This window comes from Microcebus murinus, chromosome 13 (assembly GCF_040939455.1).
Source record: "Microcebus murinus isolate Inina chromosome 13, M.murinus_Inina_mat1.0, whole genome shotgun sequence".
NCBI classification, from domain to species: domain Eukaryota; kingdom Metazoa; phylum Chordata; class Mammalia; order Primates; family Cheirogaleidae; genus Microcebus; species Microcebus murinus.
The window spans coordinates 19,354,281-19,381,238 of NC_134116.1; the positions used below are offsets into that span (position 1 = coordinate 19,354,281).

Genomic DNA, 26,958 nt, shown 5'->3' on the forward strand with positions numbered 1-26,958 from the left:
GCACGAGGGCACAGGACGTGGGACAGTAAGGGCACTTACCTGTCGGGATGAAGGCGGCGTGTTGCTGCAACTGTGCGCTGGTGAGAGCCTGCTGGTAATGCAAGACGCTGGGGTTAAAGACCGCACTGGTCCCGTTGCTTTTTTCAAGTGCTTGTCTCTTTGGTAAAGGATGAAGTGCACCAGGGGGAAAGGCCTAGAAATGAAGAATTCGATAAGATATAACTTAAGTTAAGTCTAACTTAAAGCAAACACACCTTCCGTGTCCACAGAGATCATCAATTGCAACATTCTTTTTTTTTTTTTTTTTTTTTAAATAAAACGACAGCTAAGGAGATGCCTCTGCCATGCACCTTAATTTAAACAGCGGCAATGTCGAATGAGTGAGATTTTGTTATTGAGAGCGAAAGCATGATTTCTGTAACCCAAAACGGTAGCATCTCAACTAAGGAAAAGAAAAACTATCAAGCAACAACAACAAAAAAATGGCTTCAGCTTTTAAAACGAGTTAAACTATTCTAAGGGGGGAAAGAAGCATTTGTGTTATTAATAATACCTATTCTTTTCTTTAACTAAATGGCAATTGTTTTGAATTTTAAAGGTTAATAAGAATTATAACGAACATTTTCTGAGCCAAGTAATTTATATTTGCTTCACTCTTTTGGAAAAGGTATTAAAATTTGTTAGGATTAATTTATTTCACAGATTACATATGAAAAATGACATGGCTAAACACCTTATTGACTTTTTTCCATAAATTAATAATTATGATTGTTTGCAACCAATATTTTACGAGTAATACAAATCTTGGATGGTTCTCTGAAAAGCTACATGCAAAGCGAAAGGTGAAAGGTCAAAGTACCAGGTCTACAGTTGCTTCGAGAGGTCGCTTCATTGCTTTGGCAGTCGACTGAGTCTTTTAATAACAGGCAGCGAGCACATGATGGCAGTGGGCCAATGGGATTCAAGCGAATTAACATACAGGTAAACAGCAAGCAGAGGTGCATCATGGGAACGGCATTGCATTGTGGATAGGTGAGAAGGAAAAAAATATTCTGAATGCAATATACAACGTACAAAACACTAGGCATGCACAACAACAAAAATGTTCTCTAAAGAAATGAATATTACACCTTAAATTAGTATTGAAGCAAAAATGCATCTACTATACCTTAGTTAAAAGCATATAAGAGAGTAAAATATAGATGTTTGAAATTCAGGAAAGTTAAAACAGCAGCTTGCATACACACCATAAGCATTTTTTATATTGCTTCAGAAAAAAATGCAAAACTTTTAAGGGCCATAGGATTGAAGAACTTCTGATAAGTTAGTTTTCAAATATAAAACAATGAATGCATCAAGTCAGTATAAGGTCCAAGTTGAAAATTTTCATAAAAATAACTTTGAATTCAGATCTAGCCTAACAAAATGAAGTGGCAAACTGAGACAAAAAATTCAGGCAAAAAACTATTCAAACACAAGATTATTTAGGCAAAACTGTTTGGGTTTGGATCTTTATTTTTTGTCTGAATCATGTGGATAATTGTCTCAATTCTTTTCTTCACTCTGCTAGTGTGGGTCTTGTAATGTGGACTAAGGTTCCAAATTTAATGTCTTGAATTTAAATAGTGAGTTTCCAGAATTTCCCACCTTTATTCCATCATCTGGTTTCTAATGACTAACTTATCATCCATTCTGTTTTCTACTACATTTGAAATGATAATTTAATTTCTCTAATAACTTACCTGATTACACTAAGAAAATACCCTTTAAAAAGATATTTAGTGTCTTCAGGTACCAAAATAATTTCTATTTAGTAATTCTATTTGTACGATCTATTTAGCTACGATCAGTGACCAATCCTGTTAATGAGAAATGGAACTCTTGGCTAGAACAAGTACAACAGCTAAAAATAGCAAACAGCTAAAAACAGCAAAGAACTGCTTGAAGGATTAGAAGTAAAATAATATCTTTCACTTATAAACAATACTTTTGGGAGATAGTTTCACTTAAACAGCTAAAATAATAACAAATATGGATCGATTTAGACCACACTGAAAAATTTTCCTATTCTTTGTTAATTTAAAAAAAAACTAAAACTAAACATTCTAAGATGGAATTCTGTGAAAATAAAGAAAGTCAAAGGAATATAGCTCCAATGCAAATAAAAAATGAAGTACCTTTTTTCTATGCTTAGCACAATAAGTAAATCCCTAAGGTTTGTCTATTAAATGCAAATATCATATTTTAAAGTTCTGAGATAGAAGTTTCTCATTTGAAATAAAATGGGATAGTACTAAACCCTTAAAATGGGAGACCATTAATGACATTTCCCCTGGCAAATACAGGATGTTCATTCCCAGTTGATGATTCAGGATAAAAAGTACAAAGGTGACAGGAGATAGGTGGAGAGCTATAGAGGGGAAAAAGAGAGGCCAGAAATAAAGTGGAAAGGACTATAGGTAGAGAAGAGATTTACAAAGGCCAATGGGGAAGAAAATGTTTGGGAAGGCAGTTTTGATAGAGGCCATCAAATAATATAAAATCAATGTTGTGAAAGTAGAATTGTGAACATTAAAAAAAGAAGAACCAAGGAGCTCAACAATAAGAAAGCTTCTGTGTACTGGATGTTCTTTCCTCACTTGTAAGTTTGACATCGTGTAATTTCCATGATGCCATTTTTGTTTTAAAATCTTTCATCCCCACACAGTTTTACATTGTAAAGTAATGCAGGGTTTTGTGGTTTTGTTTTGTTTTTAGCTTAAATTAATCTGCATTAGCTAAAGAAGGCTGCATAGCCTATTCTCCCATTAACTGGATGGTTAAACCCAAAATCAGTTTGGCCTTGATTTCCTGGGCTCAATTTTTCCCTTCAAATTTCTAGTCTCTAAGAATTATAGAATGAATCCACTAGTGGGTTGATCTTTTCCCACATGCTGACTAGAAGAGTGGTTATGTCTCCAAAGGCTGGTATTTATGAACACAATTTTGACTTAAAAAAAAAGCACCATTTAATGAAATCTCCAAGTAGAATAAGAAATATGACATATTTCTCCTTATGTCACCTGGAAGGTCCATTTTCTCCCCTTTTATGTCTGAGTTTGATGAAACTTAAATTGCATAGACTTTAGAATAATCTAGGGATGAAAAAAGCTTGAGGACTCTAAAATGAACAGGACAGTGACAACATAGCTCTTTCTACTGCTCCTTAGTGTGGGTTTTCTTTATTAAATGCAAAGATCTTCTTTTCAAGTAAACACTGAGGTCTGGGAGGGTAGAGCATACACATTAATATCTTGTACACACTGTGAAACATGTGCAGAGTGAATTTTTTAAAAATCCATGTGGATGAATAATCATGTTATAATACAGCTTTTTAGTATACAGATGCTCTGTTTTAGATGATACGGTTTGCTAGAATCTACGTCTGCCTACGCCGAAAGATCTTTAGGCTTAGAACAGACCTTACAGATCACTGAGCCCAGTGCACCCAGAAGCCTCCTTAGGCACCAAGGTGGAGAAAAAGCTTCTTTTTATTAATAATTGTGCTCACACTATGTGCAGCCAAGTTTTTCTTTTTCTGGATTGAGGAACAATCCAACTGCATGCAGGTCAAGGCAATCAAACCAAGGCATGATATGCAACAACCCAGTCTGGGCAGTTGGGAAATGCTGACAAACATAATCAGAGCTTCCACTCTCATGTAAAATAAAAAGATGTAGACAAGTAGGGGGGGAATTTAAAGCTCCTGTAGAGATTTTCTTGAACAATCTGAAACTTATCTAGGTGGTGGCAGCTTGTCCTGTTTCCTTTTGCAAAATAGTTCTCTCCTGTGTCTCCCCATTTTGGTATCTGTGAAAAAAGACTGCTTGTATGAAGATCAGAGGCCCTTTGTGTTTAAAACTACCAAAGAGAGGTTCTGTCTGGCTTGTTCTCTCACATTTTACAAATTCTGGTAAGTGGGATGCTTGTGTTTTAAGAGATATCAAAAAGAGATATTTAAAAGAATAATGCTCTAATGGGAAACAAATGACTCTTTTTCTGAAGTTAAAGCTTTAAATTCTTTTTAAGGGTCTAATTAATTAAATTAAGGAGTAAATCCCCAGATAATATTAATAATAAAAATTGCGCTAGGGAAGTGCTTTAGGTTCAGACATGGAAACCAGGTGAACAGAATAGTAATATCTTTGAACTGCAACCATCACTCTCATTTATCCTTTTAAATAAAGAAATAAGAGAATAGTTTTTCTTCAGATTCTGAAGAGTCATCTTGCTACTAGAGTATGAACACTTTGACTTCATCCAACTGCAACTCAGCTGGTTCCAACTGCGCCTCTCACTTCAACTAAATAGACAATGACAGATTCAGTAATTTTCCTGTCATTGTCAGAAAGAAGCTGGCTCTTGTTCTGAAACTACATTCCTTCGGGTTATCTTTGAAGAGGTTGCAAGATCATCGGACTTATCAGAACTCTGAATTTGGGCACCGTGTAACAATCCAAGAAATTACGGTAACTAACTCTACTGGCATCCACTACGACAATCTTTATGCATCTTGACGAATGTGATGTGAAAATGTGTAGAAAGGCACAGAGAAGATAATAGCTTTGAATTAAAGATATGTGGCTGAGGAATGAACTGTCTATGTAAATGGCCATTTCTTCTCTTATTTGCATCAGCCCAGGTCATCTACCATGTTGTTCCTTGGATGATTAAAATATATATTGATTGCAGTTGTTAGCATTGGTACTTCTAGGAAACAGGCAGATAATATCAGGGCTCAGCCATAAGGTCACTATTAGTACCATAATCTGTTGTATTAGCAGGTACAGGCATATATTGTTTTATTGGAATTTGCTTTATTGCACTTTGCAGATAATACGTTTTTTAAAAATTGAAGGTTTGTGGCAGGCCTGCATCAAACAAGTCTATCAGTGCCATTTTCCCCACAGCATGTGCTAACTTTGTGTCTCTATGTCACATTCTCACAATATTTCAAACTTTTTTCATTATTGTTATACATTGTATCGGTTGTGGTGATTTGTGATCAGTGATCTTTGATGGTACTATGGTAATTGTTTTGGGGTGCCATGAACCATGCCCTTATCATATGATAAATTTAATGATAAATGTCATATGTGTTCTGACTGCTCCACCAATGGCCCAGAGATGGCCTTAGCCCATCTCTTCCCTCTTTTGGGGCTTCCCTATTCCCTGAGACACAACAATATTGAAATTAAGCCAATGAATAACACTACAATTGCCTCTAAGTGTTCAAGCGAAAGGAAGAGCTGCACATCTCTCACTTGAAATCAAAAGCTAGAAATGATAAAGCTTAGTGAGGCATGTCAAAACAAGATAGGTCAAAAGCCAGGGCTCTTGTACCCAACAGTTTTAGCTAAGTTATGGATGCAAAGAAAAATTTCTTGAAGGAAATTAAAATTATTACTCAAGTGAACATATGAATAAGGGAGTGAAACAGATTTACTGATGTGGGGAAAGTTTGAGTGGTCTGGATAGAAGATCAAACCGGCCACAGCATTCCTTTAAGCCAAAGTCTAATCCAGAACAAGGCCCTAACTCTTTACTTTTATGGAGGCTGAGAGAGGTGAGGAGCTGCAGAAGAAAAGTTTGAAGCTAGCAGATGTGTGTTCACAAGGTTTAAGGAAAGAAGTTGCTTCTACAACATAAAAGTGGGAAGTGAGCAGCAAGTGCTCAATGGAGAAGCCACAGCAAGTTATCCAGTAGATCTAGCTAAAGGTGGCCCTCATGAAGGTGGCTACATTAAATAACAGATTTTCAATGTGCATGAAACAGCATTCTGTTGGAAAAAGATGCCATGTTGGAAAAAGATGCCATAGCTATAAAGGAGAAGTCAATGGCTTCAAAGATTTAAAGGAGAGGCTGACTCTCTTATTAGGGGCTAATGCAGATGGTGACTTGAAGTTGAAGTCAATGTTCATTTGCCATATGAAAATCTTAGGGCCCTTAAAATTTATGCTAAATCTACTCTCCCTATGCTCTAGAAATGTAATAACAAAGCCTGGATGACAGCACATCTGTTTACAGCATGGATTATTGAATATTTTAAGCCCACAGTCGAGGTTTACTGCTCAGAAAAAAAAGATTCCTTTCATAATGTTACAGCTCATTGACAATGCAATGAGCTCTGGTTGCCAAGAGCTTTGGTGGAGATGTACAATGAGATGAATTTGTTTTCATGTCTGCTAACACAATATCCATTCTGCAACCCATGGATGGAGGATAAATTTTGAATTTCAAAGTCTTACTTTATTTAAGAAACACATTTTGTAAGGCTATAGCTGCCATAGATACAGCTGGCATAATTTCTTCAATGGATCTGAGAAAAGTAAGTTGAAAATCTTCCAGAAAAAAGGATTCACCATTCAAGGTGTCATTAAAAACATTCATGATTGATGAGAAGTCAAAATATTAACATGAACAGGAGTGTGGAAGAAGTTGATTCCAACCATCATGGATGACTTTGAGGGGTCCAAGACCTCAGTAGAGGAAGTCCCTGCAGATATGGTGGAAATAGCAAGAGAACTAGAATTAGAAGTGGAATCTGAGGATGTGACTGAATTGCTGCAACCTCAAGATAAAACTAACAAATGAGGAGTTGCTTCTTACGGATGAGCAAAGTAAGTGGTGCCTTGAGATAGAATCTACTCCTGGTGAAGATGCTGTGAGTTTTGTTGAAATGAGAACAAAGGATTTAGAAAATTACATAAACTTAGTTGATAAGGCAGCAGCAGGGTTTGAGAGGATTGACTCCAATTTTGAAAGAAGTTCTGCTGTGGGTAAAATGCTATCAAACAGCATTGCATGCTGCAGAGAAATCTTTCGTGAAAGGAAGGACCAATCAATGTGGCAGACTTTATCATTGTCTTATTTTAAGAAATCGCCACAGCTACCCTAGCCTTAAGCAACCACCCAATCATGTCAATATCCATCAACATTGGGGCAAGACCCTCCACCAGCAAAAAGACTATGACTGGCTGAAGGGTCATGTGATGGTTGTTTTTTTCTTTTCCCCCAACAATAAAATATTTTTTAATTAAGGCATGTACATTGCCTTTTTAGACAATGCTACTGCACACTTAATATGGTGTAAATATAACTTTTATATGCACTAGGAAACAAAAAATTCACGTGACTTACTTTATTGCGATATTAGCTTTATTGCCATGATCTGGAATCCAACCTGCAATATCTGTAAGGTATGCCTGTATTTGAGTTATAGATAGGGACTAATGTTTTCATGTTCCCAGGGCCTGCTTTCATACCCCAGTGGCCAGAGATGGCCACTGTAACCCAGGCTGAGCCAGTCACCATCCTATCACTCTAGCCACAGAGACAGCCATCAAAATGACCCTTAACTGTTTGTTTATTCTAATTAGAGCTTGTGTAGAAGATACCATTTTCTATCTTGTCAAAAGATGTAAGAACATGTCCCTATAGATGTCCAAAGCCATGGCCTGGGTCTTGTAGAGATGCTGGCCTTAGAGAATAGCCTTTACCTTCCAAGAGATGCAAGGACAAGAAAGAAGAGGGAGAACTGCTGGTTCTTAAGTTCTTGGACCCACATATTTCTGAGCCCTGTTTTGTCCCTACCTTCTTTGGAGAGCACTACATGATCAAGTAAAGTTCAACTTCTTCATTTAAGCTACTTCAGTTGGATTTTTGCCTCTTGCAACCAGAGTTCTTACTGGGCTGGAGGGATATCCTGTACACCTAGTTATGATTTATAATGTGAATTTTATAGAAAAACATGTTCTTAGTGCCCATCAATCAACACATCTATTAGGAGAAGTTGGGCTGGCCTAAAATGATTACAATGAGAAACTTCTTACTTCTTATAGGATGAGATCTTCAATACATAGATGGTACATTGGTTTCCACACTGGAGAAATGCATAAAGGACCTCATTTGTTCTCTAAAAGAAGTCCTTTTTTTTTTTTTATCAGCATTAAGTTATCTAATTACTTTCATCTTCCCTTCCCTCCTCCCCATTCTCAATTACAATGGGCTTTGGAAACTGCCCTTTTATTAGAACAACAAAAGGGAGAATTTCTCTATTTTTTGCTGACCCTTTTGTGTGGGTACAAACATCTCCACATATATAGGAACTCACACACTCAGAAAAGCCAAGGTTTGGTCCAGTGACATGAGAATGAGAAAGACAAGAGGAAAGGACACTAAAGTGACAAAGACCTTGAGAGAAAAACCATGAGACACAGAAGGCCCCTGTGCCCAAGGTGCTTGGAAATAAGCTAAGATCGGAAAGGTCTCTAGAACAACAAACTGCACACCATGTGGTGATTAACCTCTGTAAGTCTCTGTGCCTTTCGCTCTGTGTCTCCACTGTCTGTCACAGGTCCATGGCTTAATAAGCATTTGTGAAAAGAATGCTGAGTAATGATGAACTCGCTTGTGTCACAACTACACTTCCATTTAAATCAGTTACCAACGTATGAGGTGGTGGTTGCTAGCTAGTGTTTTTAATTATACCTTTCATCTCTGAAGTCACATCAGCTAACTTTCCTTTTGAGTCCCTCATGCCCCAATGCACTCCATCATGTCCCTGAGGAGCATTAGTGCCCTCACTAAACTACAAGCTCCTCAAGGGCAAAGAACTCAGCCTGATTTATTTATTCTACTCAGCAAGTGCTGGATGCATGGGCTCATTAAACACATTGAATGAATGAATTCACGGTGCCTATCACATATTGAAACAGACTTCTGATAAGCCAGAGAGCTCACATTAAAACAAATTAATTAGAAGCTTCTACAGCCTAGCACATTGGGTCTCAAACTTTGCTGTGCATTGGAATCACCTGGGACCTTTGAAAAATCAAGACCACAGCCTAGGCCACCCTTAGACCTATTTATTTAATAGACCTATTAACTAAGACATTTTGGGAGAAGGGAAAGATGTCAGACCCTTTAGGTAATTCCAAAAATGTAGCCAAGTTGGAGAAGCAGTGTCTAGGCAGGTGCTTCTCAAATGTCAATGTGCATTGACATTGACAAAACACCTGGAGGAGTTTTGAAGTTCAAATTCTGATGCCCAAGGTCTGGGACGAGGCCCAAGATTCTGGAGCTTTAACAGGCCCCTAGGTGATGATAATGATGCCACTGTTGGTCTCTAAGGGACAGTTTGGTTCCATGGGATTCTGGAGCTGTAGCAGGCTCCCAGGCGATGCTAATGAGGTTGCTGCTAAGGTGACAGTAAGGTGACTCAGGGAAGCAAGCCTGGTCACAGGGTTTTTTTTGTTTGTTTTTTCTTTTTTTTTTTTTTTTTTTTTTGGCACCAGCCAGCCAGTGCAGCTCCATTTTCATCTGAACTGCAGTTGGTGTTCTGCATAAAATTTCGGTGGGGAAATTGCCCTTGAGAAAAGAAAAAGGAGAAGGGGGAAAATTGGAATAGGGAAAAGGCAGTCACCGACAGGTCCCTTACTGCGGGGCTTCTCTTAGGGGCACTGATCTTAGCAGCTTGCTGCTTTCTCTACCTGGGCTGCCTTAGTGCACCCTCCTTTGTCCCTCTCTGAAGGCCCGGTGTGGGGCCCGCTTTCTTGTCCATTGCAACGCCCCTGAGCCCCTCTCCTAAGAAGACCCCACGCTAAGACAATGCAGTCTGCTCAGACCCGCCCCTGAGGGATTTACTTATTGTGCTGAAGAAGGGAAGGAGGGGGAGAAACCAAACCAAATGAAACCAAACAAAAAAGGGAAAACAACAACAAAACTTAGGCAGCAGAGCAGCGGGAATAGCAGCTTTCCGGGGGCCCCCACTGTTGGGAAGAGCGGCCGGCGGAGGGCGCCGCGGCAGGTGCAGGGGCGGGCGCCGCACTTACCATGACTGTGGCCGCGGCCGCGGCTGCCTGGGCGGCCACCGCGGCTTGGTTGGCTTGGTGCTGCGCTGCTTTGATTTTGGCCTGCAAGTGTGCAGGAGGGTGAAAATATTTGCATTTCTCCCTCATGCAACGCCCCTTTATGTAATCCATACAAACGGTTACGGTGTTGTCGTTTGTGTCGATCATGGTGCTGTCGGCGGGGTGTGCAAAGCGGCAGTCGGTCTCTCCCCGGGCGCAGTTCCCGCGCTGGAACTCCCTGCATACCTGAGACACAGGGAAGAAGAGCCGCGATGCAGCGCAGAGCCTGGCGGCCGCGCGCTGAGAACCAGGCGCCTGCTCTCCCTCGCTTGCAATGGTGGCTTTTGGGCCGTGCACAGTACAATTCGGATTATCCGGAACCCAAGTAACCAGAATCTCTCTGCCAAACTCACTTGAGTTTTGTTTTTCTCCCTTTCCTAGGATGAAAGTCTGTATTGAGAAAATAATCCAAAATCTGCAGTTTAGATAAAATAAGAAAGAAAAATCAACAAGGCCTTCATTGTCCCTGAGTAGTATATCATCTATCTATCTATCTATCTATCTATCATCTATCTAACTATCTATGTATCTTCAAATCTCCTACCCAGAGAACAACTTTGGGATGGTATGGGTTTTTTTGTTTTTTGGGTTTTTTTGTTTTTTTGTTTTTTTTTTTGCATGGAGGGGTAATTTCATCATGCATCAAGCTACCAGGTCATGCAACTCCACAAACAGAGGAAATAGCAAACTTGTTCCTCCTATCTCTGAGGATGGGGAGTGTTTTGGGTGAATGTTGATACTCCTGTTTGCCCCTCTTCTCCCTGCTCTACAAAGATAACTTATAATCATAAACCAAGAACAATATCTAAGACACCAAAACCTTCATTTTAAGGTTATTATATTATTATCTTTGACAGCACAGAAAGAAGATAAGAAAGTAAAGATAAAGCAAGAGAAATATGGCAAGAGACAAAGGTAAAGAAGTAAATAAACTGAGGGGAGTGGAATAGAGCTGGAAGCGTTGATATTTTTAATTCTTTAATCCCAAATTATCCTGAAACCTCAAGTAACTAGAATTGCCCATCCACCGAGAATTCTGGTGGATCAAGATTTTACTTATAAAGAAAGATTTCTTTAAAATTTGAAGAGTATTCTTAATTATGCCCTGAATATAGACAACATGAAATAATATGAATAGCATACATATTGTTTATATAATTCTTCCCTGCTTGTACATATCATACAGATCATTAGCAAGAAAAAAATTACTAGTAGAGTTGTTAAGTTTATCTCTTTCCAGGCTCCAGTTCGCAAGTGTGTAAGTGTCGGTTCACACCTTGATCACCTTGATATTTATGAAGGGTCCCTGACTTGAAATTGAAGTCTCATGAAAGTCAAACATAGTTGCAAAATACTGTTTCACTGACCAGTGGCCAGGCAAGGTTGAAGGGTAAACAGCATGAATTGTGCATCATTTCCTCCTACTTTGAATATTAGCCAAGATTCTCTCTGTAGTTCATAAAACCTACAAAATAAAAATCGCTGAGATGTTCCCATAGATTGTGAGTAAGCCTTCTTCTATAAATGGAATGACTCCTGTCCGTGACAGCGTCATAGGTGCAGACAAGCCATCAAGCACCTACCAAGGGGCTCTGCGTGCTGCTGACTTCATTCCTGGTTTGAATGAGCCGAAAGGCGCCCTGCTACAGTCATTGCGAATCATTGTCACATGTCTTTGTCTACTAGCACTGTTGGGAAGGACTATTTGTTCCCAATTCTGCTGATTTAATTTGTTTTCTAAAACAGTTGCATACCGAACACAAAAGCTCCATGGGTCCAGCAGGTGGAGCCCAAAACACTTTTCCAGTCCCATGAAAGGTCTATTCAGGGCTAACAGGGATAGGCTCTATCTATTCAAAATAGAAGCAATTAGACTTTACATTCTCTTTAACTGGGGATCCATATACTACAGATTGAAGCTGAGTGAAAAAATATGTGTCTTTAAAAATATTTGCAGCTTGAAATTCTGAATTTTAAAACATTCACAGGCTATTCGGCAGCAATACTTTATTGCCCTCAAGGTTTACTGGGTTAGGATGTAAACAAATGCACATTGAGAGAACATTCTGTAAAGATCCAACGTAAAGTACAATGTACGTCCCAACCATACTTTACGTCCAACGTAAAGTACAATGTGTCGCCTAAGAACTTCAATCAGTAATAGAAGTAGAGGAGCTCTTTGAAAAATCTATGAGAATCTTTACACACCCTTATTATATGCTCTATTAAACATCACAGGGATGTAGTCGTAAGATAAATAGATGAATTCTCCAGCTGTGAGTAAAGAGAAACTTTACCCAACAAAGTACAGGGAGGTTGGCTCCACTCATGACTTAAGAATTAAGTTTTATAAATATATGAACTTGTTTTCTTGAATGTTCTAGATAGAACACTTGCATTTAGGTTAAAGAAAATATCTCAATTAATAACTAAATTTACCCAGCTTCCAATTCTCCCCTGTTTCCCAAGAACACAATCAGGGCTGATGTCCTGGCACATACCCAAAATAGCCATACTTGTTCTTAAAATATTGAAATATGACCATATGAATTGGTAAAGGGTTGTAATCCCACTTCCTCCCACCCCTGTCCCAGATTGTCCCTGGTTGCCCTGGTTGCTGATCTCTTGATCTGCTGGTTTCTAGAACTTTCTAGGATCTAGCAAGGGCTAGTGCCTGGCACAGCAGGAGACCTTCAGGGAGGGAGCCATCTCTATGGCCTGCATAGAGATTGATTCAACATTCTTTGATTGTTTAATATTTTGACCTTAAACACATATTCCATGCACCTGATTTTTGTTTGTATTAAAGTTATTCCTTTCTCACAGACTAATTTCCTTTGGCCTTTATTTCCTTACTTGGCCTTTATTTCAAACCACAGAATTATGAATGCATAGGTTTTAGATGAGAGAGAGAGAGAGAATGTGTGTGTGTGTGTGTGTGTGTGTGTGTGCGCCAGTGGTCATGGCTGTTTTACAGGATTGAATTAATATCTCCCAAGCTATCACTTACATAAAAATATACTCCTACAACAAATGAATCTCAAAACACAAACATAATTGAAGTACCTCCAGTTTGTCAGTCCTGAGAAGTTTCTGAGTTGCAGTTGAGCCCGGGACAGTGACAGGTGGACTTCCGGGAACAATAACGGGTGTGGTGGGTAGAATTTCCGTTGGGACTAACCCAACTCCAGGGGTTACAGGTGCTAAGTAAGGAGCAAAGCTAATAGCCGTATTTGTCCCTATGGCAGGACCTACAGGAAAAGTGGGCTGTTAAAGGAAGACAACACAGGAAAAAGATTTCTTTAGAATAAAACTTTTAAAAATCACCAGCAAATGTCATTTGAGCAAAATAAATTCATCATATACTCTTTATGTTAATTGCATAATTTAATGCTGAACTGTGATAACAATAAAATTCATATAGATCCTTTCTTCCCCAAACCATACAAACATATAGGAGAACATCATAGAAGCCTAATTACAGAAAACAGATTAAACTTTTGTTCCTAAGAAGAGTGCTCAACAAAAGAAAATAACAATTTCTACTCTGCTCATCATTCTAAACAATTGAATGTTAAAACATTAAGGTAGTAAAACCTATGGAATATTGATTAATAATCTTTGATTTCTGTTGTATGTTTCTCAAAGGGAGAGGACTAAAGAAAACTCTTGATTATAGCTTGATTTTTAAGTTGATGAAGTTTACTCATTCTCAAAAAGTGGGGCTTGCTTGGGATTTTATTTTGGTCAGACTTGCCTGTATGTTTCCATATTCCATCACTAGCATGTATAGTCCCAAAATTCATATGCAGTTTCCATCTAGACCTACTATTTTTCCCTCTAACTCAATTATGTCTAGATCTAACCTTCCCTTCCTGAAAGGTTGGATAGAAGAGCTTGAACTTTTTAATTGACTAATTTGTCAACTGGCTATTAAAAGTTGGTTTGGTTTCCTGGGTCACAAAATCAACACAGCAGTGACAAGAGCATACAGTACCTTATTATATTTGTTCCCTATCACTATAGTCCTAGTCCAGGGATGAGAAGAAATATGCTAGTGGATTGATAGGATGATTTCTTTTAAAGCTCTACCTAAAAATATGTAAATAATTCTGCCTTTCAGAAAGGAAATAATATACATAGCAAATGTCGTTTTACCTTTTAAGAACCACTGTTAGAAATTTTAAATGCTAAATATTTTTCTTAGAATAAATTTTACATTGAATTGGACTTGAGTGCTTCTTGTTTTTCGGTGACAGATGATTTTTAACCTATTTGTTTTCAGATATTTGCAATCATATGTGAATGCAATTTTTTAACACTGAACTAGGATGTTGCCAGTATCATGGTCCTTCTCTATTTATACATTGCGAGTGGCATTCTCATTGTCTATTTACGACCCCGAATGAGTTTTTGTCTAAAATGTCTAAACACATTTTTCTTTATAGCAATAAGAGAAGAATATATCTTATAAATGGTCATTAAATTATTGATAATGTATGCAGGGAGTTCTGGGAGAGGCTGGAAAGTCTTTACTGAAGTGGCTGGGGGCTGGAAGAGACGATGTTAATGGTCTTGGAGGGCTGCTAGGTCAGTACACCCATGAGAAGCTCCTGGATCTTTACGGTTTAGACATAAAATTCACTTTGGGAGAGAGTTACAATATGAGATATCAACATGGGAAATAGATGGCAGTTAGGATTTTTTTCTTCCTTGACTTTTTACAGAGTTTTATATATATGTTACCCATTTGAGTTATAATTATAGAAAGTGTGGTTTTCAGTAACTGTAGCTTTTATAATTTAATACTATTGAAAAAAAGCCAGGTGATTTAAATAGTAAACGGACTATGTAATGTTAAGATTTAAAAAAAAATCAGTTCTGAAAGTTGGAAATAACAACATATCAGGAATTCAATGGAACGGCTATATCATAATGCCTTGGGATGGGGGGATTTGAAAAACAGAGGTCAAATGTGACTCAATGGATCTAGCAGGGAGCTTGAAATTTGCATTTAAAAGTTTTTACTACATGATCGGACATTTGGCCAAATTTGGGGACCACTGTTATAAATGAGGAGTGAAACGAGTGTTAGCAATATTTGTACTAAATGTGAAATGTTACCCAAGTCTCATTATCAAAGTAAACAATTTAGAGAGTCTATTCCTCCCTTGTACCTCCATTTTCTTTTCTGGAAGTGAATTCCTAACCCTCCCTTCCCACAGATCACCTGATGCCCTGGCCAGTGTGGTGACATACACAGGTGGGGCCTTCACTGTCAATAGGATGTGAGAAGCTCAAAACTCACTTCCCAAAACCTTCTTGGATATCAACAAATCTATTCCAGCTAGCTAAATTTTGCCTTGAAAAATACAGGTTACTTGTTTATCTGATTTAATAATCTAAAATCAATGTTCCAATATCTTTTATTGATGATGCTGTAATATAGGTCACAGAGAAAACAATATTATTTAAAAGTAAAACTACAGATTTTCGACTCCGAGAGACTTGAATTCAAATCCAGTGCTCTTCCACTTACTAATTCTTACTCCGGGGAGGAAATTAACGTCTCTGAGCTTTAATTTGCTCATCTGCAATAGGGAAGTAAAACTACTTAGCTTAAAGGGTTGGACCGAATGAAGGATTATTTCTCTCCTATTTCCCATGGTCAGAACCCAATAAATAGCAGCTGTCATTAGTAGGTCAAAAATCAAGTAAAGGTTTGGGGTTTTTTTTGTTTTGCCTCAAATTATCCAATGATCCTATAATAGGAATGTAATCAGCATAACTATATATAGATAAGGGTATAACTGAGTTAAATTATAGCAATAATCTTCTCTTTTTTGAAATATGGGCTGGGAAAATAAATATTTTCTACCATGTGGAACTGGCTGAAAGTTAAAAGTTAATAGGCCAATTGAGATAGACAGTTGGATATTTTCCTTATTTTATGTAGAGTGTTTTCCATTGAAGTTCATTAGTAAAAAAATACAGTCACGGTGATCTGCAGAGATGCATTCTGTATTGTTATTATGAACAATAATACTTTACATCTGCAAAAGGTTCTGGCTGTTCTCAAAGCATTCTGACACTCGTTGTAGTCCTCGTTAATCTTCTCAAATCCGTGAGAAGCAAGTGTGGCAGCAAGAAACGCAGTCTTACAGGTGACAACAATTAGGAGTGGAGCCACCACAGGGATAACCCAAGGTCAAGGTCAGTGCTTCCAGGCGGAGTCAAGGCAAAACACTCAGGACCCCTGGCTCGCCGTCGGGGGCTATTCCACTCTTCTGTGCTCACCAGATTTTCTTGGCAGTTTCCTAAAAGAGGAAAGAAGATCCCACAAACCAGTTGCCTGTGTCTTCGGAGCTGACGGAGTGTTGGCGGAGAGTTGGACAGGAGCGTGTCCCACAGCCAGCTGGGCTTTCCGCAGACGGGACGTGTGTGCGGGGACCCGATGCTTCGGAAAACTGGCTCTCAGATCCTGGGTTCAAATCAAACTCCCTAGGTAGAGTCCTGGCCCGTGACGTGTCCTGGTGTCTGAATTCGGTTCTCAGCCAGCCGGGGGCTCAGAAAGGAGAAGGGCGCCCCCTTCCGGCGACTCTGTCCCCGGACGCGCCCCGGCGCGGGCTCGGGAGGAGCGGCCCGGGGCTCCCGCGGATGTGGCGCGGCCCGGCGGGCGGCGGGGACGGCCTCCGTCTGGTCCCGTCGTCTCGTCATCTCGCGGCGCTAACCCGCGGCGAAAGGGGCCGAGGACAAGATGCGCAGGCAGCCTTCTTGAGGAAAATCGCTTCCGAAAGGCTGGTCTGGCGGCTTCCTCCCTTCTTTCCTCACCCCCGCCCGCGTTTCTCGCCCCGGCGCCTCTGTGGAGACTCGTTTCCACTGCGTCACGTCATGGATCCAGGTTCGGAGATGACAGACGCACTCTCACACTCACGACACACTCGCACACATTCTCACACACTCACACGTACATTCACTACACACACATACACTCACAACACTCACACGTACATTCACTACACACACATACACTCACAACACACACACATTCACTACACAAACATACACTCACAACACACACACATTCACTACACAAACATACACTCACAACACACACACACATTCACTATACAAACATACACTCACAACACACACACATTCACTACACAAACATACACTCACAACACACACACATTCACTACACAAACATACACTCACAACACACACACATTCACTACACAAACATACACTCACAACACACACACATTCACTACACAAACATACACTCACAACACACACACATTCACTACACAAACATACACTCACAACACACACATTCACTACACACAACACATGTAACACACAGTCACACATACACACACATTCACTACACACACATACACTCACAACACACACACATTCACTACACAAACATACACTCACAACACACACATTCACTATACAAACATACACTCACAACACACACACACATTCACTACACAAACATACACTCACAACACACACATTCACTATACAAACATACACTCACAACACACACACACACATTCACTACACAAACATACACTCACAACACACACATTCACTATACAAACATACACTCACAACACACAGACACATTCACTACACAAACATACACTCAACACACACACTCACACACATTCACTACACACAACACATGTAACACACAGTCACACATACATACATTCACTACACGCATGTACAGTCAAAAACACACACATCCACTACACACACACTCACAACACACTTGCACACTTACTACACACAACACACAACGCACAGACACACACATACACTCACACTTGCATGCACACATAACACATACTCACTACACACTCACATTTGTGCACTCACAATACAACACACGCAGTTGCACACATATACACTGGCAGCACACGCACGCTTGCACACACACAGCCTCCCACCCAGCCTCTTTACCTTGCACGCACATGTGAAGGCCGTGTGTGTTCACGAGGAAACGGCAAGACAAATTCCAGCTCTATCCTAAGAGGAACTGGGGAGAGAAAAACTGCTAGGAGGAATGAGGTGGGGAGGACTTTTGAAACACGGGGAATATGAGACAGAAGAGTTGTAAGAGGAAAGAATGGTTTGAATTTTCATTCATTTAATAAATATTTATTGGTACGGACATGGTGCCAGAACACAGTGTGTATGTTTATTGAACTGAAACCCTAGTGGGAAAGGACAAAACAACAAAATTACAGTTCGTTCGTATGGATAAGCAGAGAAGGAGGGGGTCTCACTGATAAGGATGGTGGGAATTGGAGGTGAGTTGCAGGGGCGGATCTGGGTCCCTAGGAGTAAGGTGAGTTAACCTGTAACGAGCACAAGGACACATCAGCAAGGGCAAAGGCCAGGAGGCACACACAGCTCTGTGTACGCAGAGCTCAAAGTTGGCTTTGGTGTCAGTGGACACAGGCAGAGTGGCTCAGGATAAGATGGCGAGCTGGCTGGACCAGATCACAGAAACCACTGGGGGTCATAGTCAAGGTCAAATGTTTAGGCTTTATCCCCAGTGAAACAGGAAAGTATTGAAGGCCTTTAAGTAGGGCAGGGAGATGATTCTATTTATGTTTTTAAAAGATTCCTCTTTTTAAAGGGTCGCTGCATATAGGAAATATTGGAGTAGTTCGAGAGCGGAAATTGAGAGATTAGGAAGGAAACATTTATATGGTATTTTGCAAAAATGTTGATGGGGGCTCAGGCGAGGGTGCTGAGCGGTGGAGAAGTGCATGTGTTAGAAGGCTGGATGTGACAGGACTTGCTGAGGAACTGAATGTCAAAGAACACGCAGGAAAGAGTCCGCCGGATTTGGGTTTGAGATTGTCAGTTCACGGTACAGTTTACTGAAGGCGGAATATGTATAGTAAAGAGTTTGATTTTGAACATGTCATGCTCCTGTGAGAAACTGCAAGGTGAGTCCAGTAGGAAGTTGGATATGTGAGCCTAAGGCTCGGAGGAGAGGTTTAGACTGGAAACGCACAATTGGGGTTCTCGGCCTGTAGATGATTGACAGCCTCGAGAATGGAGGAGACCACAAAAGAGAGGGTAGCTGGAAAGAAACATGCAGTTCTAGGCGCCTCCACATGTAATAGAGAAATATAATGGGCAAAGGAGACAGAGGAGGAAGGAGCGATCAGAGAGAAAGGAGAATTTAACAGAGGAGAGATTGGTTACATGTGTTGAGTACAGCTAAGAGGCCTAATAAATTGTCTTAGTCCGTTTGGGCTGAAACAACAATAATATCACAACATCGGTGGTTTATAAACAACAGAAATTTATTTTTCACAGTTCTGGAGTCTGGGATGTCAAGATCAAGGTGCTGGCAGACTGGACGTGGTGAGGAGGGCTCCTGGTGAGGAGGGCTCCTGGTGAGGAGGGCTCCTGGTGAGGAGGGCTCCTGGTGAGGAGGGCTCCTGGTGAGGAGGGCTGGCTTTCTGGTTCATAGATAGGACGGTTTCACTGTGTCCTCACCTGGCAGAAAGGTGAGGGCTCTCCTCTGTATTTCTTCTTGAAAGGACACTAACCCCATTCATGAGAGCTCCACCTTCATGACCTAGTCACTTCCCATAGGCCCTACCTCCTAACGCCATCAGCTTGGGGGTTAGAACTTCAACATATGAATTTTGCAGGCGACACAAAGATTCCGACTGTAGCAACAAGGACGGCAAAAAGTGACCATCGGTTTGGTGATGTGGTGGACACTGGTGAGAGAGGTCAGTGGAATGGGTTCAGAAGTAGACAGAGGAAGGAGGGAATGGGGTAAATACCCACAGCACTTTAAAGCAGTTTAGCCTCGAAGGAGACCTAAAAATGCAGTAATGGTACTTGCGACTCTGCTTACCAATTTATCTGTCTTAAGCAATTTCTGCATCTATTAGTTTCTTGTAGCTGCCAGTTTCACTGGGCCAACATCAAGGTGTTGGCAGTTCCTTGCTCCCCCGAGAGGCCCTAGGAGACAGTCCCTTCCTCGTCTCTTCCTCCTTCTGGTGGCTGCTGGCTTGCCTTGGCTTGTGGCCACATCACCCCAATCTCTGCCTCTGTGGTCACATAACCTTTCTCCTCTTCCATCTGTACCAAATCTCCCTCAGCCTCTCTCTTCCAAGGACACTTAACAAATGCATTTATTCCAAGAGGATCTCCCTATCTCAACATTCTTAGCTTAATCCCAGCTGCAAAGACCCTGTTTCCATATACGATGACATTATAGGCTCCAGGACCCTTTGAGGGCCATTATTCAGCTGACTGCACAAATTTGAAATCACTGGTACAGGTGATGATTTTTAAACATGTCACATTTTTATTCCAATACTTCTTGTGATTTAAAAACTCCTATTAAAATATTTAACTATAGGCCGGGCGCGGTGGCTCACGCCTGTAATCCTAGCACTCTGGGAGGCCGAGGCGGGAGGATTGCTTGAGGTCAGGAGTTCGAAACCAGCCTGAGCAAGAGTGAGACCCCGTCTCTACCATAAATAGAAAGAAATTAATTGGCCAACTAATATATATAGAAAAAATTAGCCGGGCATGGCGGCGCATGCCTGTAGTCCCAGCTACTTGGGAGGCTGAGGCAGGAGGATTGCTTGAGCCCAGGAGTTTGAAGTTGCTGTGAGCTAGGCTGATGCTATGGCACTCACTCTAGCCTGTGCAACAAAACGAGACTCTGTCTCAAAAAAAAAAAATATTTAACTATAATATTTCTTTTTCCTAGAGAAATAGTGATTATTGACCTCTGATTCACGTTTGAAACAATATGTAAATATAACTTTCAAAAAATGTTCAACCAATGTAGTTGCCAGCAAGAATGGAATTTTCTCATCAACAGTGCCATCATTGAGTACCAGGGGTCAATCCTTGTTAATTCTAAATAAATAGGATGTGTATGAGTCAAACGTATGCGGCACGTAATACACTGTGTTGCTATGTTGACATTGCTGGCTCTAAATTTATTGCCAAAAACATCATTTAATATGTATAACTAAATTATTTTAGTAGTTAGGTAATTTAATAAAATAATTTATGTGCATGCATCAATAAAGAGAACCATAAATTATACATGTGTGTAGTTTTAAATAGAACCACTTAAATGTCTATTTTTGGTAGGAAATGTGTTCAGAACTCTCTCTGTGTTCTCCTTACATCTGGGCAAGTTCTTACTCATCCTTGACAATACACTTACTTGAGCCTCCTCCAGGCAGCCTTTCCTCACCCAGTCTCATCATTTCCTGGGCCTGCATCTCGCTCTGCCCTTTTCATGTGTCTGTCTATCTCCAAAAGACTGTATCTTGTTTATTTTGGAGCCCTCTGCATCTGGCATTTCTTTTACTCTGGGCAAAGCTGGTTCCTGGCTACTTTGTGCAGAAAACCTGGAGACAACAGAATTGCTAACAACCTGCACAGATTCTGACTCCTTTTCTGGGCCAGCCTTGCCCTCCCCACCCCATCTCACAGGAGGATAGTAAAAAAGCCAAATTCATGAGTAGCTGTCCCTTTTAATTTAGCAACTTCAGTCACAAAGACTTTTCCTACAATAAAGACTGATTTTTAAACAATAGTCTTTTGTGCATGTATTTTTTTTAAAAAAAGCAAATTTCACTCACTATTGCTCGTTTCTGACAAATAATTCAAAAATAAAAAGGAAACCCACTAAAGTCAAATGTATTCCTTCTCCCAAGGGTGCCATTCCGAAAACAGTTTCCATACCTTTAAGGAAGTACTTTCAAATGCAGTGAAACCATGGGGAAAGTATTAGGCAATATATATTCCTATGAACTCCCTTGGGCATTTGATCATGTGGTCATTGTCACAACTGCCACACCCTTTGCAGGTGTCTGAGAGACAGGAGACCTAAGTGACTCCGGCAGGATTGCTTTTCCTCGAGCTGCCTTTGCCATCCTTCCTTGAGGGCCATTGTCAAGCTCTGGTTGGAGTGGACCGTGGAAAGCGCTCTTGCTAGCATGCTTGAGTTAAGTCCCAGCTCCACAATTTATTAGCTGCATAGCATTGGGGAAATCATTGAAATTCTCTGGTTTCTCACTTTCCTCATCCTTAAAATGGTGCCATTGAACTAAATAATCTCTTTGGTACATCGCTAAAAGTATTTTAGGCATTGCAACCTCTCTTCGATACATAGATTATCAATTCACACTCTAAATGAAAATGTAGAACTATTTCTGTTCTAAGATGGTTCAGATACAGAGTTTACTAATGAGAAAGACTTGGAATGACGCAGATTCTCCGGATATTGATCAGAAATTGTCTTTGCCTCCTGTTTCCACAAATATTTTTTCGTTAAAAATTAAAAAAAACAAAACGTATTTTCCAGCATCTATTGAACTTCAAAGCTATTTGCCTTAATATTGTAACCAAAGTGACAAAGTGGAGGGAGGTCATCTTGGGTCAACGTGGCATTGCCCATTCAACACTTTAATCAGCCAGCCCATCATTAGATAAGATGTACTCACCACTGGATGAAGTGGTGTTCCTGGAAACATAAATTGCATCTGCTGGGCAAGCATCGCTGCTGCAGTTTTTTGCTGGATCAAATTGTTCCTCCCATTAATTTCTAGTTGAGTTTTTAAGTGTGTCGGAGGGTGAAGATACTTGCAGTTCTCTCTTGAACAACGGCCCTGCAAAATCAATGTTTTGGTTTTAGGACTGTTATAAGTAGCTTGCAACTCCAACACCAACCATTTCACAATTGCTTCTTATATATACACAAAGTCAAGGATCCCATGTGCGTGTGCGCACGTGTGCGTGTGCGTGTGTGTGTGTGTGTGTGTGTGAGCATGCTGGGGAGGAGTGAATCAAACATTACATGATTATTAAGGTTGCTTGAACCTGTTGAGCAGAGAAGCTTCCTGAGGTTTTTCTAAAAATTCCTTTTCTTTCTTTTTTTAATGGATTCTAAACACTGACCATAGATTCCAAAGAAATGTGGTTGCTGAGTGTGAAGGAAAGATGCTTTTCCTATGCGGTATGGAAAGCAATCAGAGGGGCATATCTATTGTGACCCATCAAAAAGAGGCTTTGAACTTGCTACACACTGGTTTGTACATGCTACGGTGATATCCAAGTATGAATAGTTATATGACAAATTCGTGCAGTGGAGATAGTAATGAGAATTTTAAATATGTGCTCCAGATTAGTTGAAGACTTCTTTTATTTCAACTTAGTGATGAAGAGGCAATAATTATACAGGGGCGGACATTTCTTGGTGATAGATGCACAGGTGAAAGTCCGAGGCCTGAACTCAGATCACCATCTGCAACTGGTAAAAGCAGCCACTCTATTATCCCTCCCCTCCCCGCCCATGACAGGAGTATCAAATTTGATGTCATGATGTGCCACAGTGAAGAGTATTCATGGCTAAAGTAACATTCAGATGCTAAAGCTGGCAAAACAAACAGAAAAATAACTAGGTAACAGGTGTGCATAAAACCAGTCTCCAAGAGTCATTGCCTATGGCAGTGTTTATACTTAATCCCCAAGTTTTTAAAACACTTGTTGAGAGAATTACATTGATGTGTGAATTCTATAATTTCTGGAGGAAGAATAGCAAACTGTGTTAACCAGTTTGAGTATTATCATTCCCTAAAGAATTAGTCCATTTGCAACCAAGAAAAGAGAATATGGATTTGTTTACCAGATATAAAAATAATTTTAGAAAGCAAGCTTGGTGGATCTGGGAAATGAATTTGTTTATAGTCATCCTAATTCTAAACATCTGGAGTTCTCACTCTGCTTCCCACTAATTTCAGCTGCACTTTTGGCAGCTCAGGCTCCCTCCCTGGAGTTTGAATCTTCCTCCACCACCGTGGAGAAGGGAAGACATGGGTCCTTTTCAGTCCTGGTGGTCTGTCCTGAGGGTCTACTGTTAGCAGCATTAGCAGTTGCATCCTCCTCTTTGGGGAGGATAATCAGGTGGGTGCCAAGGACATCAGAATGTACAGGCCCTCATTTTCTGCTAATAAGAGTATAACAATGGGCAATGTCAGTGTGTCTCCTTAGTCTCAAGTTCATATTGTGGATTTCATTCAGCCTCCTGTGTGCAAACAGACAGGCAAGTGTTGGAAGGTCTAGCGGAAAGATACAGGTAAATTGGAACTGCAACTGGAACCCAATCTAAATCAAAGCAGTCTAGGAATCTCACTCTCTCTCTCTCCATCTGCTTCTCTCTACACATCTGATCTTTTTTATTTTTACTTCTGACTTTACTCATTGCTTTGTGACTTCTCAGTCCCTCTAGCCCTGTCAACTTGCTTCAGGCATCTCTTACTTCCCTCCCTTGACAATTGAATCAGTCTCTCCGTGTGTTAGAATCAAATCTCCAAGAGAGCACTGGAATTGAGCCAGCACACACAACATAAGTCTCTACAATGGCTGTCTTTATGTCTGGTGGCTAAATAAGATCTGATCATCTATGATGGGAGGTGGTCACAGGGAATGGCACATACCTGTAGCTCTTTAGCTGGTTGTGGGAGGATTAAACAGAACACATTTCTTGTATAGAAGATAAGCCATGACAGGATTCTCTAACAACCTCAATCCAAACTCTCCTTAGCCATAAACACTACTTGGAAGCTGGTGCCCAGCGAAGCTCATGTGCCTTGCATAGGTGCCCTTACTGGTCTATGCACATAAACATACAGAGGGGTCTAACGGAGAGATTGGGGAAAGCAGAATTCTACAGAATGGGAATGGAATTAGTGAAACGTCCACATTTCTATCTGTCTGTCTATTTAATTTTGTTCACTCATATAATTGTCAATTTGATCACTAGTTTTTTAATGTAGCTTTGTGACTGCACATACAAATTTCGATTTGGCTGGAAATATAATTTTCTGATAAATGCTATTATCCCTTGGTACAACTGGAACTCTTAGGGAACTATATAAACTATTTTTAGTGAATAGAAAATGGTTTATGACATCAAATTAGTAATTTATTGATGGAACCTTCTTTTTCATGAGAATTAATGTCATTTCTTAGTGTCCTTACATACTTGTACCTAGAAATATTATTGATCACCTATATCCCAGGCAATTTGTATATGTTTATCTCATTTTCTTCTTATAACAGCAGTAATGATCCCCATTTTACAAAACAGCAGCTTGCAGGCTGGGCACGGTGGCTCATGCCTGTAATCCCAGCATGTTGGGAAGCCAAGGCAGGAGGACTGCTTGAGTTCAGAAGTTCGAGGTTGTGGTGAACTATGATCAGACCACTGCACTCCACCCTGGGTAACTGAGCAAGACCCTGTCTCTAAAAAAAATAAAAAACAAAACAGCAGATGGGCTCAGAAGCTTAAGGAACATTCCCAAGGTCATTTTACTGGTAAGTGGTAGAACTAGATTTTAAATCCTGACTCAATTACATCACTATGCCAAGCTATTTATTAGCAATAGTTAACATCCAGGAAGGATACAAATTTAGCATTATCTTTCATAAAGTTATAGGCTGCATAACAAAATATTAAATATAATAAAATATATATGAGAATTTGGGAATAGAAAATGATTATTTGCCTGGACCTACACATTGGGGAGATGGAAGAGTAGTTAAGCTCACAGTCTTCGGCTCATAACTTGGCTAGGCCTTTTCCTAGCTGTGTGGCTTTGAGCAATTCCTTGAATTTTTTCTTCATTTGCACAATGAAAATAATTATTGTGTCTTCCTCTTAGGTCTGTTGTATGATTAAATGAGTTAACACATGCATAAGGCTTAGAAAAATACCCAGCACATAGTAAGCACTGAGTAAATAATGTTACAATTATCAAAGAAACATATTTCTATATGGTATTTTGTTCCCAGTAAGTACAGGATCACAAATTTAGTAGTATTTTGATTAGCTCTTTGGTTCCCCCATAGAATAAACTTTCACATGAAAACATGATAAAAGCTACTTAGTTATATTTATTCAAGTATTTAGTGTTTAAAATTATTTTCAGCTCTACAGGGTATTTCTGCAAGTGCCCATATTTAAAGAGACAACCCTGATTCCCAGCTCAATTTAGGATTAATATGTTGGAGGATGCTGCACCATGGGATGTCTCAAGCATACTAATTCAAACCCTGAGAGACTCTAGGTAGCAGCATTTTAATAAGGGATCCTATAGGATTCTAAAATCCTAATGGAAACGCTATTGTCAAAATATAATGAGCTACTTGACACAGTGAACAATTTGTGATGAAGTTTTTGTTAAGGCATACGATTTGCCAGGATATGCATCATTGTACAGAAACTGTTGATTATCAAAGCAACTTGTCACAAGGGAGTGAGAGAGGGCAGCGCGTAGAAGCCTAAAACATCTTTGTATATCACTGAGAAACAAAACAGAGGTGTCAAAAATAGTATCTCTTGGTTTTAGTCCAAGAAATAATGTCCTGGAAAAATCTTCCTTGTGGCTTTTGGGATTTGTTTTTTGTTTTGTTTTGGTTTAACTTTCTCTTCCTTTTAGTTCTTGGCAAAACAGTGTTTCTGGAGAGATAAGGTAAGTAGGGTGCAGTGTCTAGTGACAGGCACTGGGGCAGCTCCTGCGGGCTGAAGGTGGGAGCCTGCCACTGCAGAGTGCAGAGCCTTACAGGAACCGGAAGCTGGGAGCCCTGGTCATGGCCAGTCTAGTGACAGGCACTGGGGCAGCTCCTGCGGGCTGAAGGTGGGAGCCTGCCACTGCAGAGTGCAGAACCTTACAGGAACCGGAAGCTGGGAGCCCTGGTCATGGCCAGTCAGATGGACCCACACCAGGGACTAGCTCAAGGATCATGTAAAGCCTTGGGGGCTTTGCTCACCCCAAGTGGGACATGCCAGGTCTGCTGCCAGCAGGTAGTTGTATATTTCCAGGCTAAGGTCTCATTTATTCATTTATTCCTTCAACAAATATTTATTGAGATCCTGCTACATCCCAGGCATCGTGCTCAGTGCTAGTTGAGCAAAGGTGAGCAAAAA

General features: G+C 40.2%; 1 protein-coding gene across 8 annotated transcripts in view; it reads right to left on the reverse strand.

The window, feature by feature from the left end:
- MBNL2 (muscleblind like splicing regulator 2) overlaps window positions 1-26,958 on the reverse strand; it is a 156,843-nt gene that overhangs the window by 35,617 nt on the left and 94,268 nt on the right. For 4 of the 8 annotated variants that reach the window (XM_012756997.3, XM_012756994.3, XM_012756993.3 and 1 more), the window contains exons 3-7: window positions 22,475-22,639; window positions 13,017-13,217; window positions 9,873-10,136; window positions 860-913; window positions 40-193 (exon numbers count right to left, since the gene is read on the reverse strand). In XM_012756997.3, coding sequence (XP_012612451.1) covers window positions 40-193; window positions 860-913; window positions 9,873-10,136; window positions 13,017-13,217; window positions 22,475-22,639 — 838 coding nt within the window. The remainder of the gene's footprint in view (window positions 1-39; window positions 194-859; window positions 914-9,872; window positions 10,137-13,016; window positions 13,218-22,474; window positions 22,640-26,958) is intronic. The other 4 variants (XM_012757000.3, XM_012756998.3, XM_012756996.3 and 1 more) reach the window with 1 other exon arrangement.